Below are 18,768 nucleotides of genomic sequence, written 5' to 3'. Positions count from 1 at the left end.
TAATGAAACATTTATAATACACTAAAATCTGATTAAGAGCAACAACTCATGAAGTAATTATCAGAAAACCATTAGAATTTGTTTGTTTTTATAAAATTCTGCCCCATGCTAACGTTTTGTATACAAAACTTTTAATATCATGGATTTAGCTGTTCAAGACATAAAAATTCATTGAAAATCAATATACTTGTTCGTCTCAAGATCTTAAACTCTGTGTATCAATCTGAAGTCAATCGGATGATAACTTTAGCCTTTAGAGCATCACAAAGTATTCAAGGGCCATAACTTTGGCAGGAATTAACGGAAATCGTTGAAAATTAATTGGATTCTTCGTCTCATGACCTTAAACACTGTGTATAAATTTAAAGTCAATCTGATATTAACTTTGGCCTCTAGAGCGTCCACAAGCAATTGTGGATGCCGGACGGACGGACGGGGGCGACGACAATATACGACCACATTTCAATGTGGGCGTATAAAAAGTGGTGAAAAAAGTTAAATGTATGGCACATTTTGATCTTGATCAAAAATACAAACTACATGTAGGCCTTTTCATAAATGATAACCAGATTTAATTGTCTTTACAGAAACACAACAGATCAATGTTACATGTTGCTTCATATGTAAAGAGCATCTCCTAAGTTTAAAGTTTCAAAACCTCAAATAATTGGTAGGGAAAAGTTACAATTGAGGTCAAAAATGCGTTCTTTGAGGTTATAATGGGGAGAAAAATTGATGAGTTCTGATCAACATTTGCTCATGGGCATTAATTTATTAACATTATGTACATGTAAAGTTAATTTTCTAAATTGTAACAACTACCTGTTTTTGGATGTTGAAGATCTGATAAATTGTCCTTTGTCTCTAGTTCATTTTAAAAAAATCTATAAATGCATCAAGTAGTAGAATAAACTAACTGATAATTAGATATTAATTACAGTACTTCCGTTATGGATGAGTTCCTTTCTTTTAGTTGCTTAGTCGTACTATTTGTTATGTAATGGTAAAATGCAGAAAAGATAAAAAAAAAATGCAAATGGTTGCCAGCACGCTATTATTAAGCAAAACAACTAATAGCATCAGCAACTAAGATACCATTAGAGGGTTATAAAGCATACAATGTGCATTTCCTGTAACAATGGCGCTGAATTTATCAAAGACATTAATCGTAATCACCCTTAGAATAACTAACGTTAGTATTTTTATAGCACTTACATGTAATAAAAAAATGATGGGCAACACATAAAATTAATTAGTAGTCCAGGGTTGACATGTTAGTTTAATATTGTCAAAGAGGCATGACCATATCGGTATGGGATACCATTGTCTTTATAAAACCAAGAATATTGGATATGAATCATGGTTGAGGACAGTTAAGACGCTAAAATGATATGCATATATAGTCAATAGTCTACCAAATAAACTCATTAAGCATTGTGAAACATACATGTGCAAAATCATGCCATAGTTAGTCCCCTTTATCATAAAAATAAGCTTCTAACACTCTGACCATACTCAAAATACATTAATATCTTTCTGTTAGAGACAATCCGAAATAGTCTATATGGATCTATAAAGTTGCCCCATGTGGTTAGTCTGCTAACAGTATTTATTTTATGTGTCAGGACAATAATAAAGAACGAAAGCTTTAAATAATAGATTTAGTTGTAAGCCCCTAATCAGTTTTTTATTGCACTATTTTGTTAATAGTTTGTTATCTATAGATATATATTGTGCTATGGTGCCAGAGAGACAGTTTTGCTTCATTTGTTTACATTGTACCCACAAGTCTTTCCTTTTATAGACTTATTGCTCTACACGGACCGTTCACTTTTGTGATCACTAACCAATAAATTGACTAGTCTGGAAGTAATATTGTAATAAAATTTGATTTAAAAAAATTACATGCAAGGACGAATTCGTTGAGTTTATTGAGAAGCAGAAATTACTACCATATATCCAATTTGGTTCCTTCGATACCGTTATTAAATTTTCAAACACAGATCAATAAGAAATCATCATGGCTGCATTATGTTAACTTTAAATACAGAAGACTTTAAAATTACATAACATATAAGTTGGAGAGTGTCTATTTTGATATGCATTAATACATGCTACAATGTACTAATTTTCTTAATTAAATGTTAAATAATCAATTTGAGTCAAATTGATTATTTAACATTTAGTTACAAAAATTAAACCAAAATATCAATGGCAGATAATCTCAGAGCTTGAATTCAGTCAGATTAAAAAGAAGCTCATCAAAATAAAAAGTTTAGCAAAGATTATAGCGCGTTTTGACCACATCCCATTTATTTTATTCTGCATATCTTTCTAAATACTTAATGGGCTTGAAAAATTTTTGGACTAACATTCGTTTAAAGCAGTATTGTGGAAGATTAGATAAAGAGCTGACAGTTCTTGCTATAATAGTTCAAAAATAGATAATGTAAAGAGAATATGCTGAAAATTTCAGTTAAATTACTTCACTCTGAGTCGAGAAAACCAAATTTCAAAAACACTAGTAGCCTTGATTGTCGTTGTAACAATAATGAACAGTCTTGATTATCCATTTTTACAGTTAAACTTGCAGATAGAATTCAAATCTGTTTAATATTGTACCCATCAGATGGCATCAAGAGTTTGTTATGGTCTGTCATGTTAATATTTGTCTAATTAATAATTTAGATAACATTTCAGGCCTAAAGAAAGACCTGCAATGGGCGATTTAGCTCTTGCATAATGTATGTTTAAGAGATTCAAATGTACATTGCTTTTGTGTATTTGTAGCTACTTTATATTGTAACTAGCTGGGCTAGAAATTTGTGCGTATATCTGAATCTGATTCTTGTGGAGATTCATGATTTGCTCTGTGGATTCACACAAAATATTTTCAAAATTTTATGGAAATTAGGCTTTGAACATGAGATGAAGTAACAGACTATTTCCAGGTGGGTAAATGAAATGAAGTTCAATGTCCTACTGTTCTGCTCCGACTTCAACTGGGTATCTTTGAATTATGGGGATTCATGAATCGCTCTGTGGATTTACACATGGAAATTAGGCTTTGACAATGAGAGAAATTAACAGACTTTTTTCATGTGGAAAATGTAGTCAGCTCTAAAAATATCAAAACAGGTAGTGAATATTAAACCCCAGTTTCATAACTACATGTATACAGTACCTTGTGAACACAGAGCTTACCTTGTGAACACAGAGCAGTACCTCATGAACACAGAGCACACTCTTGTGAACATAAAGCAAGCTTACAAATGAAATGAAATAGGGTTTAACGCCCTAGTGTTCTGCTCCGAATGGGCTAATGCAGGGATCGAACATTGGACCTCCAGGTTAGTGAGTCAACATTGTACTCACCGATCCACGAGCAACCTTAAAAAGCATACAGGATATCAATAAACACAAAAATATCAAAATATACGGACCGAATGGCTAAATATGATTAAAATTAAACTGTATGATTGTTTAATACAGTATTCATTTTGTTATGACTGAAAGTATCTATGTCCTCTATTCAGTTCTATATTTGTTACTGATTGAGATAGATTGAAAATGGATTATTGACCACAATTTGAGTTTTAAAAATTGCATTGGGAACATGCTTTCAGACATTCCGCAATGTTTGATTACTATATTCTCCAAGGATATCTTTCCTGTATTACAGAAATTGGTTCAAACTGAGGAAATGACGATAGCCATGCCATGCAGTGTTCTATGAGGAAAGCTTTTACGCTGACAGCTTGCTATGTCTATGTCTAAATCCTATTTCGAATTCCAACTGTCAAGCGTTCTTTTATGTGCATGCCATGGTGTACACTGGAGCTTGGTTTGTTATACTATCCAAACAACTAGACACTGTTTCTTGCCAGCTCCTCCGTCCTGGAAAATCCTGAGGAACTTTCTCAGAAAAACATGGGAATAGAACCCTGGATCTCATAGAACTATTTCAGTGAATGTAACTCATTAAAAATACTAAAGATAGGTTGCCAGGCAATAAAACATACGCTCACAGCAGCTAAGTCATCCGGACAGTCAACAAGTGTTGTCACATATTTTTTTTTCTTTTGTCAGTAATCAGAACATTTACAACACATGAAAATCTGATTATGAGTAATAACCCATGAAGTAATTATCAGAAAACATTAGAATTTGTTTCGATTGTTTGTCTCATGACCTTAAATAATCTATATTAACTTTAGACTCTTGAGCGTCCACAAGATTTTTCAAAGTGTTTAAGGGCCTTAACTCTGGCAGTTATTATTATTGGAAATTGTTGAAAATGAATAGGATTCTGTCTCTTGACATTAAACACTGCGTATAAATTTAAAGTCAATTGGATATTAACTTTAGCCTCTAGTGTGTCCGCAAAGCGATCAAGGACCATCAAGGGCAGTAATTATTGGAAATCATTGAAAATCAATAGGATTCTGCAGCTCATGACCCAAAACAATGGATAATCGAGACTTTGTTTATTATCATAACAATTGCATTAATGACAATCGAGGCTAGCCTATAATTATATCATTGATTCCTTGGCTCATTATAATTATCTATTTTTTTAAAACTATTATAGCAAGAACTGTCAGCTCATCTAATCTTACCTAATGCTGTTTTAAGTAATGTTGAATATTTTGGAAATAACTGAATATTCTGGGTTGAAACATTCTCGGACATGGACAATTTCTGACATTTGAGTGGTTTTTTTTACTCTTAGATATCTGGTACAACTACTTTAACAAAAACAAGAAACTGTCATATAAATTTTTATAAAAATATCCTGTCAAAAGAAAAATGGACATCTGCAAATATTTATTTTTATTTTTCAATCTAACATTAAACTGACATTATGAAACATAAATATAGTAAATAAAACTGGGTTTAATGTCCTTCTTTTTGAGATAAACAAAGCTAGATAAATGTGGTCATCAGAAGAATCTGCAACCCTACAAAATCAATTGTACTTGTATAGAACATTAACTTCATCAGATAACAATTATAAAAAATGTTAATTCATCTGATAAGTCGACATCTAAATATGTAGAGGTCTAAAATACATTTCTACTTAATCACGTATCAATAAAAATGAATATTGGATACACAATTCATGCATCTATTTCAAATATAAAAGCCAGTAGTAAGTATATTTGGCTTGACTTACAAAAAATTCCTAACTGTACAAAACAATAATTTTCAATGAGTTATGAAGGAAAGTAAATTTTTTTCATTACTTTAGATATGCAATCTCAGGATAAACACTGAGTTACGAATATCAAGCTCTGTCCTAATAGTATGTGTAGGAAAACCACATCACACACAAAACTGGTGCTCTAATTCAAAAGCTTAGTGACACAAGTTTTCAATCAAAATATCATTGATAGAGCATTTACAAGGTTTTGTGGCAGGGGCTGTAACTCCATCCTCAACTTTGAATTTTGACCTGATTTCCTTCTAAGACTTGTTGATAAATTTCAGCAGGTTGGAAATAAACAAACTCAGGTTTTTTCAAGAATCATGGAAGGACCAACAGAAGGCTAGTGAGAAAGACAGAAGTGACGACAATATACTCTCACGCGACATGTGGTTTTATAAAAAATTAAAATTCTAAAAAAACTCAACAACAAATTCAAATTTATTAATAAATAATTGTTCTATTTTTCTTAGGGCCAAAAAATATAATGATGTTATAACCCATCTGTAAGGTAAATATCAATCATGAATTCTGAAACGGACAAAAATTGGTTAGTACTGATTGGAATGTGATTTAAATAGGAAGCTGGGAGAACAGATCTATATCTATAATATTGACATTCTTCATCACACAAGCAATTCCCTGACATTTATAATAAACTCATTTCCCATAGCCGATGTGACACTATCTACGATCCCAGGAGGCCCTGTTTATTTTACCTTCATTCAATGAAGATTTAATCGGTGATAAGACAAACCTGTTTGAAGTTCATGGCAAGGCAAGTGGGTACTGAGTACATTTTCCTCTGAAGTAATACCCAAACTATCCCAGAACAACTGGTTCTTCAATGTTACCAGTACCATAACTATCAATATTTTAGAAATACGATATCAAATGTTTGTGTGTCAAAAATTCATTTTGGAAATTAACGGAATATGTACTGAAATCCCTTGAGACTGCCACTGTCAAGGACAAAATTTCAAAATGTTTAAAAAAAATGAATTTCAAAATGAGGAATAAGCAAGTCTACTTAGACAGAAGGGAGGAATCAGGAATAAAAACATGCACTGAATTGATGTCATACCAGAAGTGCAATGCTTTAGATCAAGGGGCACGTTCACCAATTTGCTTCTTAGAAATATATAACAATTGTCTTTATAGAATCGTTTTTTTTTTCAAATGTATTTTCCAATTCATTCTAAAAAATATACCTTTCAGAAATAGAAAACAGATTGGCAATCTGACCTTCAAAATATGTGCTTGATTTAGTTTCCGTATTTAGTCAGATAAATTACAGTATAAGAAAATCTATTTAATTTCTCGACTTATTTATAAAGATATGTTTTTTATTTTGCGTGTTCTAGATCTTGTAATTGTGTTTAATTCAGGAGATGTTTAATTTCAAAGTTTTTCTAATAACTTGCAATATTGAAAATTTGCCATTTTTGGTTCTCAGATTAATTTCAGCAAAAAGTGGATGGTTAAACCAAAGATTGATTTCTGCAATTTTGTTGCCGTTTTTGTCACAAGTTGATCTATAAGTGTACCGACGTCAGCAAGTAAGACTGGTGGAATTATTTCTGAGTGAAGTTTTTTGAATGAGCAATAACGGAATTAAAATGAGGTTATTTATGCACGGGTCATGATCATTCTGTGTTAATATTTTGCTTCAAACAAGAATATAATTATGCTTTTGTTTTAAACAGTGTTTGACTCACTACTGAATATGCTCGCCTCTCATACAGTCATTCACTAAGAATGAATGTTTCAAGATTCCTTAAAGAAGAAGTCACAGCATGCAAATCAAATGTCAAAAGGTGAAGGAATGGCCTGTTTATGTTGTCTGAAAGTTTCAGCTAGCAATTTGACAAAAATTGACAAACAGTTCACAGGGGTTACATAGTTTTCCATTGAGTGACATCATAAAAGCGATTATTTGATATCATTTATGAATTTGACCAGGAGATTATTCAAACACAGCAATAACCTGCAAGACCCGTTTTAGGTCAAAAACAAAAAATAGAAGTATTGCGGGACATTGTCACAGAGCTCACATCAGAGTGGCAGAGAGTTTTTCAACTTCACCTGACAACTGGGCTTTTGTACTTCTTTTAAAACATATCACAGAGGAGGTTCAGATAGTTACTTGGGATTAAGGTATATTAAAGCAGTCCACACAGAATTAATCAGTTATATTCACTGAAATATATCCGGGACGTCACCTTTAACTTCAAATCAACTATTTAGGATTGTTTTTAGCAATGCTCTCAACTCTGAACTACCTAACTTAAATAGTGTTACTGGAATAGGAACAATTAAAACATTAATTATAGACTTTATGAGTGATTTTAACACTGTAGAATCGCTGGCAAACGACAATATCGTGCAAGTTGAATCTATGATAGGAATATCCGTCCAAAAATAGTATGATGAATTGATCTATGCTGCTCGGTATATAACAAGACAGCCATCAACTTTATTAACCATGAACCAAATTGATGAACCTGGTTTAAATTTGATAGAATCCAAGCCGGGAGATTATTATTTTGATTTCTTAATTAAATGTTAAAACATCAATCTGAGCACATATTAGCATGGATTAAGATGTGAAAATTTTTACATTTTCTAAAAAATGCAAACCACACACAGTTGCTTTAAAATACATTGCATGGTGAACATTGAATAAGATCCATGCATTTCTTCAGAATTATGGCAAAAAATATTCCATTTCGCCAGAAATGGCAAAAACCAAAGACAAAAAGAAATTATTTAGAAATTCCCTCCAATTTCAAATAAATCTTTTTATCTAAAAGTCTATTAAAAGTGTTTACAACATTGGACAGATTTCATTTCCTTGGTAAGTGTTTTAACATAAAGGTCCTCAGGTTGTTTACACTATCTTAAAGAGAGCAATTCCTGGTTTTATCAACTTCCTATCTCTCTTCTATAATGGCAGGGCTGTGGTTTGAAAGTCAGGAACGTAATCTCAAGCAGTATTTCCCACCAAACAAAGACGTATTTACTTCAACAAGACCTTAAATTAACCTTCCACTTAAAGCAGACGACAAGTGGAATAGATCACACCTAGTTTTACTTGTAATAATATATAAACTTTATGTAATCTAAAGTGGAAATGAAATGAAGTTTAACATTGTACAGTTCCACACCAACCGGACTAGTGGAGACTGGCATAAGAGACACCAGGCTTGATAATCCTTGATAATCACTGGGATCGAACCCGAGGCCTCCAGATTCAGAGTCATACTCCCCAGACACAATCTACAGTGGAACTTATACACAAACTTATTCTCTATACATCAAATCAGTAAAATCATTGACATTAATGAGTTGTTAACACTTTGGAGGTTTTTGCCAGTTGGTAAAGATATAATTTTCTATTTGAAGTTATTTTTCTATAGGGTTAAAAAATGTGTCTTCAAATTAGATGTTATTTGAGGTAAAAAAAATTTGGTCGTTTCCAAGGAGGTTAACAAAATACTTAAATCTAAGTAAAATCAATGTCTGGATGTTCTATAATTAAGAGATTCTCTTGTTAATTTAAATACATTGTTTTTCACAATTAATTAGCATTATTTTCTTGGTGGGAAGGATAATGCCTTCTTAAAATTGTTTCAAATGAAATTTTTTGATATGATGAAGATGCTAGACATCAATGACCTTTGATAAAAGCTAAAAATACCAATGGTATATTGAGTGGATTAATGAAAGAAGAAAACTAGGTTATTATTTCCCAACTGATATTACAACTTTCAATAAACTGACAGACATCTTCTGATTGATGACCACTACAATAATAGTTTATAAGCGGATGAAAATGTGCCAAGAGGGTTTCAAGGGAAATCTGATGTAGAGGGTACATTTCAACAGTAACAAACGGTTGTAATATAAAAGATGATTGTTTATAAAAATGTTAAAACTATAGGTTGCCAGGAAACGAAACCTACATCCACAAGCAGCTAAGCTCTCTGAGCAGTTATGAAGTAAAAAAACACAAGTAAAGAGAGAGAGAGAGAGAGAGAGAGAGAGAGAGAGAGGGTTTAACGTCCACTTGACACAAACTGGGTCATTTCGGGACTAACATATGGTTTAATTTTATTTCAATAATTCGCTTGCGCATATGGGTCTTTAGCAGTGGGAGGAAACCGGAGGACCCGGAGAAAACCCACGAGGTTGGACAGGCAACCCTACTCCTTGTCACGTACAACCGGGGATTCGAAACCACGCCAGTTGACTCAATGACAAGCCTTATGATACAGCACGCACGTGTGCACGTGGTAACCATTCGGCCATCCAACCACCACCACCCCCCCACCCACAAGTAAAGAGTTCAAAATGATCAGATCACAATAAAATTCTAAGGTGCTAACAAGATTTCATAACAAAGGAGAATAACTCTGAAAGTTATTATAGAAAAATCACTGTAAATCAATATGAGTCTTCTTTTAAATAAGACAGACAGCAAATTTAAATTAAAAAAAAAGATTGGATCATAATTCAAGCATCTTAGGTGCTTACAAAGAGCAATAACTCTGGAAGTTCTTATCAGAGATTTATTGAAAAATGTTGAAAATCAATGATCAGGTAATCAATATAATTTTCAGAAACATCAGATCATAATTGATGCTTCTATGGTGCTAAGAAAGTGGAATAACTCTGGAAGTTACTATCCAAAATCAATAATCTTTCATCGGAATGAGATATCTAAATCAGTTTAAAAAAATATATATGAATTTTATGAGGAATTATTGTAGTCTTTTTTTGCACTAACAAGAAAGGTGAACCAAAGACTGATGGTTGTAGGCGGGAGTGAGATTAAAAAAGTCTAAAATTATCACAAAATGAAATTCTATTTTACCATCAAAAAGGATACAAATCAAACTAAATGATTAAACAATATAAAGCAATGGAAATAACCTCTATAAAAAAATCAACAACTTAACTAATGGTCAAAAAATAAACTTCCTATAAAAACATCAAAGAGGTTAAATAAGAAGTTATTGATCTATTTTAATATAAAAAGGGCAGACGGATTGTATCGCTGTTGATAATAATAACAGACATAACCACTGGCTAAATCATCAATGTATGGCTTATCATTACACAATCAAAGACATTGCTACATCACAAACTCTTCTTGACGCCTTGTTCCTGCTATTGTTAACTATTAGCCAACTGATCGAGATGATACATCATGACAAATATAGCGTCACGGCCCACACAGATCATAGAACACTTACTTATCTTAATAATCAATTACATTTCACACAGGATAATCATAGACAATTTCCGTAGCCAGATTCATGAATGAAACCTATTCTTATCATTGTAATTCCCTAGAGAAGCCCGAGAAGGAAGAAAATGCTGTATAATTTCATAATACATCTTTTGTTAATCCAAATTTTACAAATACTATATTTATTGACTATAAATCTGACAGAGAATTGTAAAAAGATATACATGCAAATGGTGGAAATATGGTCACACAGTAGCTTTGTTTTAAAGAAAAAAGAAGATAGCCATAGACAGCAGCTCATCTGAAAAGAAAACTTGTTTGTTTACCAAATTTGACAAGGATATGTAATTTATACCTTCAAGCTTGGGAAAAATCTGCTAAAAACAAGGTTTTTGGCAAATTGGGGGATAATTCAGGATCTGAAGTTGTGGAGCACTGAGTATTGACAGGGGTCGTCCAATCAGGACCACAAAGAATGTTTAAAACTGTGGCCAGTTTTCAGCCTACAGGGGATAAGTAATGGAACATAAAAAATCAATAGGGTTCATCCTCTCATGACTGCAAAGCTTTAATCCAAAATTTTAAAAAATCTGTTAAAAACTGTAGTTTCTAGCGTGTTCAATAAGTATTTTTTTTAAAAAAATATTCTTTATCGACTTCAATTATGCCAGCTAGCTACCCCACAACCAACCCAATCCACCTATCCCCTCTTTTGCCCAACAGCTATCATCTACAGAACTCTTCAATTAAAGGACATAAGAATCAAGTTACTCCAGGATAGTGATGGGATCATTCTTTATGCACAGTAACAATCACAACAATTTTGAAAACAAATTGGCCAAGAATCCTGTATGTAGAATTCTTACAGGAAATTTTAAAAAATCGAATGGACTGACGGACACAAATGATGACATTATGTATTCCCCTTAAATACGAATACATAAAGATAAATACCTTTGTCACCATCTGACATGACATCACTGAATCCTTTCTGTACAATTGTAATATTGCCTAATCTTTCTGCTAATGACTTCACACATATAACTGGCTCATTTTCTGGTGGCTTTTCACCAAACTGTACAAAATTATCATACTAATCATACAAAATAGTTTAAATCAAACTTTTGAAATACATAGAATTATTAATATCAAGATGGTTGAACAAATTTATACTCCCCTTTAATACAAATTTTATTAGAAAGAAATGCTATTAATAGTCATAGTAGGATTAAGGTTGGTGTTTTTAATCAAGGGGAGGGAACTCCAGTACAAAATAATCGTGGGCTCTGGTGAGAATTCATATATTTGTATATTTGGTCCATACAAAATAAATATTCTGTATTCTGGTTCTTAGAAAATCCTTCAAAAAACAAGAATTTTTATTTTATGTCTTTACTTTGTCAAACATTCATGTGGGTAAATGGCTTAAAGGCTCAATACCACTCTTGTTGTAACTGAATAATATGTCCCAATATTTATTCTGGTCAACAAATTGTACTATTTTAGGATATTTCAATTAATTGATGATACAAATTTCATCTTAACACACCTTATTTAAAAATTTTGAAAAATTAAACATAATGGTTTGAAACGTCTAACGTAAACCTTTTCAAATGAAACTTCAATTTAAAAATATTTTCGAACCCTCTGGACAAGTAAAATAGGATGTAATGGATAATTTACACAACAGGTAGGACACTTAAACATCTAGTACTTAGATAGAGATATTATTTATTTTCTGGAGCTTTCAAGCCAGCAAGAGTGTTATTGTCCCTTTAACACAAACATAACATTCTATGGTTCAACATAAGTAATGCATCCTTTTTCAAGTGATGTAGTGGTAGATGAGAACCAGAATTGTTTTCTTATATAGCCTTGTTTCTCTCAAAGGTCTACTGACCATTAAAACCAATAATCTTATTTTCTTTTAACAATATGATAATATAATGAAGTAATTAATACCACTTTTTCATATAATCTTGAAAACTCTGCAACATTTGGTGTTAAAATGGCACGTTTATATCCTTTGACAAGTTCAGGTTTTTGTGTGATAAGGAAGAGTCCATCCTGTCAAATTAAACAAGAATAATAAATGAAGAATATTGGCAGAAAATTAATAAAAAAGTAAATTATCAATAAAAAGCAAAATGATTTACAATTATTTTTAAAGTTCAATTTCAACTGATTGTTTTTCACCTTGGTGTCATTATCCAATAAAGAGCTTTTAGACATGTCTTAGCAGTTGAAGGAAATGGTTGAAATCTACATCTTCCCAATCAAATTGTGGGACTATACTGGTGACAAAATGTTTTGAAGCCCTATTGATTGCTCAACAAAAATATAGGACTAATGCTCTAGATTATCCAAGTGTCATAGTGGAAAATTTCTCTGATTTGTTAATTCAAGAAAATTATCTTAAAAAAAGCATTTTACTTACTGCATCTATGACTATTGGAAGACATTTTTCTTTAGCTATTTTTATTATTGCCTGCAAAAAATTAAAAGTATTTATTATACTAAAGCTGTGCTTTCTAATATTAGGATAACTGTTAAACATGCATTATGCAAGAGCTAAATCTGCCTATTGCAGGTCTTTCTTTAGGTCTGAAGTGTTTTCTAAAGTATTAATTAGACATTAATTAACTGACCCAGGCCTTAATCAACTCTAGATGGCATCAGTTTTCTCCGATATTAAATAGATTAGAATGGTTCAGCAATATTTAATCAAATATGGAGGACCGCGACGTAGCTTCGATCAACCAGTACGGTGGTTGAAATTATTGCACATGTCTGTCAAACCTTCAAAGGCTAATATCTTCGCTTGCAATATAGTAATTTCAATGAAATTTTCAAATTATTCATTTTACATCATCTACTTTCGAATTATTATAGCAAGAATGGCTAGTTCTTTATCTAAATCTTACATAATGTATCTTTAAGCTTATATTCCAATAGCAACTCAGAGATTTTTAGTCACAGAAAATATTTAGCTATAGAGGGGACATTAAAGGGAGATAAACTCAAATGATTATTCGGGGGCAGACCACCATTAATTTCCCTGTTAACTTCAATGTTAATTCTAGTCTCTTTGCCTGGCTGCAACTTTTGACTAACACTTTTCACTTCAGACAGAGCTACAAATGGCCATGTCTTTGTTCCAAAATTTTTATAATATTGACCAGTGAAATTTTGAGATACACAAACTTGAAGTAATATACTATGTAACTATCCGCCAAACATATCACCCAGATGGAATCAATCTCTTTTATCCTTTCATGTTAATCCAAACTCTCTTCTTTGATTTTAGACCAAAAAATCAACTAAAATGGCCATGCAAAAGGGGAGAAAAGGGGAGAGGGAGGGAGGGAGGAGAGAGAGAGAGAGAGAGAGAGAGAGAGAGAGAGAGAGAGAGCATAAATTTAATGATGGACTGCCACCATTCCTCCTGTCTATTTATAACAATTCTCTTTCCCCCCTTTTGCATGGAAAATTTTTGTTGACTTTTATCCCAGAATCAAGAAGAGAGTTTGAATTTACATTTTCTGCCAGATTTTGGTGAATACTCAAGATTTGAGGCAGAAGGAATAGAGATAGTCAACCCTTTTTGTCAGATATATAATTGTGACATGTTTGGTTCTTGGAAGTCATAAATATTTTTTTTATATATCGTTGTGTTTTATAACTGTGTCTCAAAATATGTAAGCGTATCAAAACCCCATAATATAACAAGAAGTACAATGGTCAACTTACCTCAGCATATTTTAAAGTATTTATATCTCTACCTAATCCTGGACCTAAAATAACAGCATGCATTCTTTCTAACCATTTTGATGTTTCCTCACTTGTAGTTGACAAATTATCAGAATTACTGAAAAAATGGGCAATAGTTTGAAGATGTTATATTATTCTAAATCAGACGAATAAACAAATTTTGATAGATAAAATAAAGCACATAGAATGTTTTAGTAGAGGCGTGCGGGGGGAGGGGACATTCTTTCTGCAGACAGTTGTCACGTACATTTCACTAATGTATAAATAAAACATGCTTCTTGTGCAAGAAACTAAAATCTTGAAGACAAATATGTTGAGTTAAGTGGTGGTTTGGATCGCCTGCCCATCATCATGGGTTTTCTCCTCGTCCTCTCTTTTCACTCCAGAGTGAAAGCAAGTTAGGGTCCATAGATTGCGTCTAGTGGAAGTTAAACCCAATTGATGACTACCTGTATGTGAATAGTTTAATGTATCTATACTTACATAATAGGATGTACAATAAGTTCTGGACTATAAGATTTAATAACTGTAGCTGCTTCTTGAGTACAAAAAACATGAGATAAATCAGCGCCCTGTAAAATATCCAATCAGAGTTATAAACAATTAGCAATAATATTGAAAGAATTAAAACCAATCTAAAAATTAATGAATTAATCTAGCAACCATTAATAAAGTGACATAATATTTTATCTATTAATATTCTGTCTTAAAGATGGACCCATTGCCATATAAGAATAAATGAAGTAACTAAGCTATTACAAACCAATAACCAGTGCTCATCCAATCATTGTTTTACAATTAGACTGGTGTACCATTTGTAAAATTTGTATGAAAAACTTACAAGTTTAAGAGCTGAAATGGCTGCAAAATATGGAGCACCAGTATATCTGCAATAATTTTAACAAGCAAACAGTGAGGCTGATGTCCCCAGCCAAAATCCCAAAATAAATAGATGACACATATTATTCAATTGCACAATTTATCTTTTTCAAGAGGGAGAGAGAGAGAGAAATGGGGTTAAACGACCACTCGACACAAACTAGGTCATTTCGGGAATAACACATGGTTTAATTTTATTTCAATAATTCGCTTGCGCGTAGGGGTCTTAATTTAGCAGTGGAAGGAAACTGGGGGACCCGGAGAAAACCCACGAGGTTGAACAGGCGACCCTACTCCTTGTCACGTACAACCGGGGATTCAAAACCACGCCAGTTGACTCAATGACAGGCCTTATGATACAGCACACCTGTGCTAACCATTCGGCCATCCAACCCCCCATCTTTTTCAAAAGTATCGAGCAATCAAACTGATTATTAACTATATACTAAGTTTCATCACTCTCTGTGAGATAGAATCAAAGTTATCTTGTCCTAAAGCACTGACCAATGAAATTGCTGGTCTCTGCTTAGCTTTAGCAGGAAATGCTAATCATTAAACTCAGTCAAGACATTCACTTAATGAACATCTACATCAAGTTTGAACATTCTAGCTCAATTAGAAGGAGAGTTATTGTGTCCTAAAAAAAGAGTGCCAGATAGACAGACAGGCAGACAAACAGACCCATTTTAATAGTCCCCTGCTTTTGTGACGGAGTGAGAATAGGGGGGTATTATTTTGAGTTAGGCTAATGGTAGAAGGGAGACAACTACAGTTTTGCAAGGGTTGATAAGGGGAGATAATCCTTTCCCAGAGTGCATTGTGTCTGTCACCCAACCAGCTAAATAAAATCTAAACCTAATGTCACATGTTTTGTTTCTTTCCCCACAGGTAATTATTTAGTTTACCATTACTATAACTTGTATTAAAAGAACTAATAGGTGTTCATGATAATTCTTATTGATATTGCTATAGCCAGTATTTTAAGTATTGAGCAGCCTTAGTTGAAATACCTAGAAACCTTACAGAGCACATGTTTTTTGTCATGGCAGCCATCTTTGTAATATTAGGCCTCGCCATACAACATAAGTAATTAATATCATGTCATTGTCTTAGTTCAGTACTATTACTAGTATGTTTTAATTGGCCCAAAAGATCATATTCATGCTATTCATTTTCCAACATTACGGCTGCAATGTTGCTAATTAGTGTTTCTGTTTGACGTAGGCCTAGAATAGTTTATTTATATGAGTGTTCATATTATAAAATGTTTATTGTAATTGAGACAATTGTTACAAGGTAAATCTTTTCCCAGAGTGCATTGTGTTTGTCACCCAGCCAGCTCAATAAAATCTAAACCTAATGTCACATGTTTTGTTTCTTTCCCCACAGACTGAAATCTCACTCCTGTTGTACGCTGTCTAAAGAGTCAGGATTATCTTTTATAATTCACGACCCCGGTAACATTTTCTTCAAAAGGCGGGGGACAATAAATATAGGCAAATGATATTCGACAAAGAATAGTGGGTTGTTCCGATTTACTTAGGATTGGGTGTTGTTAAGTGGCCTAGCGTCTGCGCCAAGCTTGTACGTCAGGTTCCTGTCCTATCTAGTTGTTTTTTCTCACAGCCCTCACTCTGCCAAGACCCGAAATTAAGCTTGAGGATTGCTTGTGGATAAAAATGATGCATCATTTAGACGTTGATTTACAAACTAAAAAAAAAACCTGCATGGCTGCATGGAATCAAATAAAATGGGAACACAGATGGTCATTACTTCTGTTTGATTCATTTTTGATCGGATATGATTTTTAGCAGCAAAGTCTGTATTTGTCTTTTAGTCTGGAATATGGTGCTAAATTCGGTTCCATTTCCTACTGCTGTAAATAAGATTATTCATTTAGCCGCTAGTCTGCTTATTAATTTTTATAAATTTTATTTATTAAAGTAATTCTGTTAATAGTTTAATAAAAACAACCAACTTACTCTTGGCATCCACCAAATACAGCAACACGACCTGATTGACCTTTATGTTGGTCATAGGTTAAAGGTGGTATAAAGGATTTAACCATATCGATTAAAACATTTGGTGCTGATTGGGCAGCAGAAGTATAACGATGACAACCAAAACTAACTGTAAACAATAATCAAAATGTTTCAAATTTGTGATTCATCCATTACAATGCACATAGATATGATGAATTGAAAATTTGTCAAAATTCGACATAGCCAAATCCTATTTTAAATCAAATACAGGAGATTATCTAAAGATGATATCTAATCTCAATATCCTGGATCCCAATATCCAATATTTAAGACACAATTAACATTTTATAATCAGTACACAAATCCTGTATTCTATTGTTTCAGGTGCCAAGTGTAATGAAAAAATAAAAACATATCCTATAACACAATCCTACAAAATAATAATTTTAAAAACTTGTAAAATACAAATGAAATGAAATGGGGTTTAACGTCCTACTGTTTTGCTCCGAACTGGGCTTATGAAGACGGTTGTAGAATACACTAAGCAGACGTAAATGAATGCCGTTGAATTTGAAGTTGAACTGTTCAAGTATTTCACCGAATATAATTGATTAGAAATTACAATATTTTTTTCAAAAATTGAAAATAAATCACTTTACATACATCTATATTACATTTGCTTTTAAAACCATTTTTGTCTATTTCAATGTAGTTCATCAGGATTTTCCAACGTGGTTTCCCCTTGTCAGTGGTGCAGGACGGAGGGTCTGACAAGGACAGTTGTCTAGTCATTCGGATGGGACAAAAAAAGTGCGCTTTACAAAATATATTAGGCCTACCGGTAAAGAAATTAAATATACAAATAAAATGTGAAATCTTGAACCTTATAAGTTATAAGCTTATATTAATAGGCCTACATAATGGTGAAATGTTCAAATATTTCTTTAATATGTACGGTAATATTTATAGGAAAATTCAGTTTTTTCTAAATAATATTCTACACATGTAGCCTATCTATACAGAATAACATTTCTGATGGTATGGTCAGATTATACCTACCATTCCTCGAGACCCCTGGGCCTTTCTATGTTCTACTTTCGCTTTATTATTGTTATGTAAAGGAACTTTATGTAGACAGAAAAGGGACGAATAATTGGTGTTTAATTATTTGGATTCGGTAGATGAACTAAGCATTACCTGGTGCTACCAATCTGCTTCTGTTTAATGCATACATCAACCATCCACTCACAGACAACATTGTGAAAACAGCTGGTGATGGATTTTAGAATTCCTTAAATTTTCGTTCAAAACTTCCACAACACGGCGCTTGTTGATAGTCTAGATTAACCAGGAAAGAAAATAAACACCATACAAACAAACGGCTAAATCTATTTGTTAAGGCCAGCTCAATTTTTGTCCAGTTGTTGAGATGTAAATATGGTTAGGGGGCAAGTGATTGTTTGCGAGATTATAGGTAAGGGTTAGAGTAAGCATTGGGGCTAGGTCCAGGGTTAGGTTAGAGCTGGGATTAGCCCCAGCCCTGTTTACATCTCGTGACCTATGACAAAAATTGAGCTGGCCTTATCATTAGCACTAACCATTAATTTCCGCTCACAAAAATAAATTTACGGTAAAAGGGAGGCCACTCCATTTAAGCAAAATGGATGCAGACAACA

General features: G+C 32.9%; 1 protein-coding gene across 2 annotated transcripts in view; it reads right to left on the bottom strand.

The window, feature by feature from the left end:
* Positions 1 to 18,446, bottom strand: part of LOC126830817 (ATP-dependent (S)-NAD(P)H-hydrate dehydratase) — a 215,258-nt gene extending 196,812 nt beyond the window's left edge. The window contains exons 1-8 of one of the 2 annotated variants that reach the window (XM_050561231.2): positions 18,290 to 18,446; positions 17,093 to 17,240; positions 15,073 to 15,118; positions 14,715 to 14,803; positions 14,211 to 14,328; positions 12,898 to 12,948; positions 12,426 to 12,527; positions 11,415 to 11,535 (exon numbers count right to left, since the gene is read on the bottom strand). In XM_050561231.2, the coding sequence (XP_050417188.1) occupies positions 11,415 to 11,535; positions 12,426 to 12,527; positions 12,898 to 12,948; positions 14,211 to 14,328; positions 14,715 to 14,803; positions 15,073 to 15,118; positions 17,093 to 17,240; positions 18,290 to 18,350 (736 nt within the window). In that variant the 5' untranslated portion in view covers positions 18,351 to 18,446. Of the gene's footprint in view, positions 1 to 11,414; positions 11,536 to 12,422; positions 12,528 to 12,897; positions 12,949 to 14,210; positions 14,329 to 14,714; positions 14,804 to 15,072; positions 15,119 to 17,092; positions 17,241 to 18,289 lie in introns of both variants that reach the window. The other variant, XM_050561229.2, reaches the window with a different exon arrangement.
* Between the last annotated feature and the right edge of the window lie 322 nt (positions 18,447 to 18,768).

Source organism: Patella vulgata, chromosome 8, assembly GCF_932274485.2.
Source record: "Patella vulgata chromosome 8, xgPatVulg1.2, whole genome shotgun sequence".
In the NCBI taxonomy this organism is placed as follows: Eukaryota; Metazoa; Mollusca; class Gastropoda; family Patellidae; genus Patella; species Patella vulgata.
Note: the sequence above shows the minus strand (reverse complement) of the source record. Positions and strands in the feature narration are given on the sequence as shown.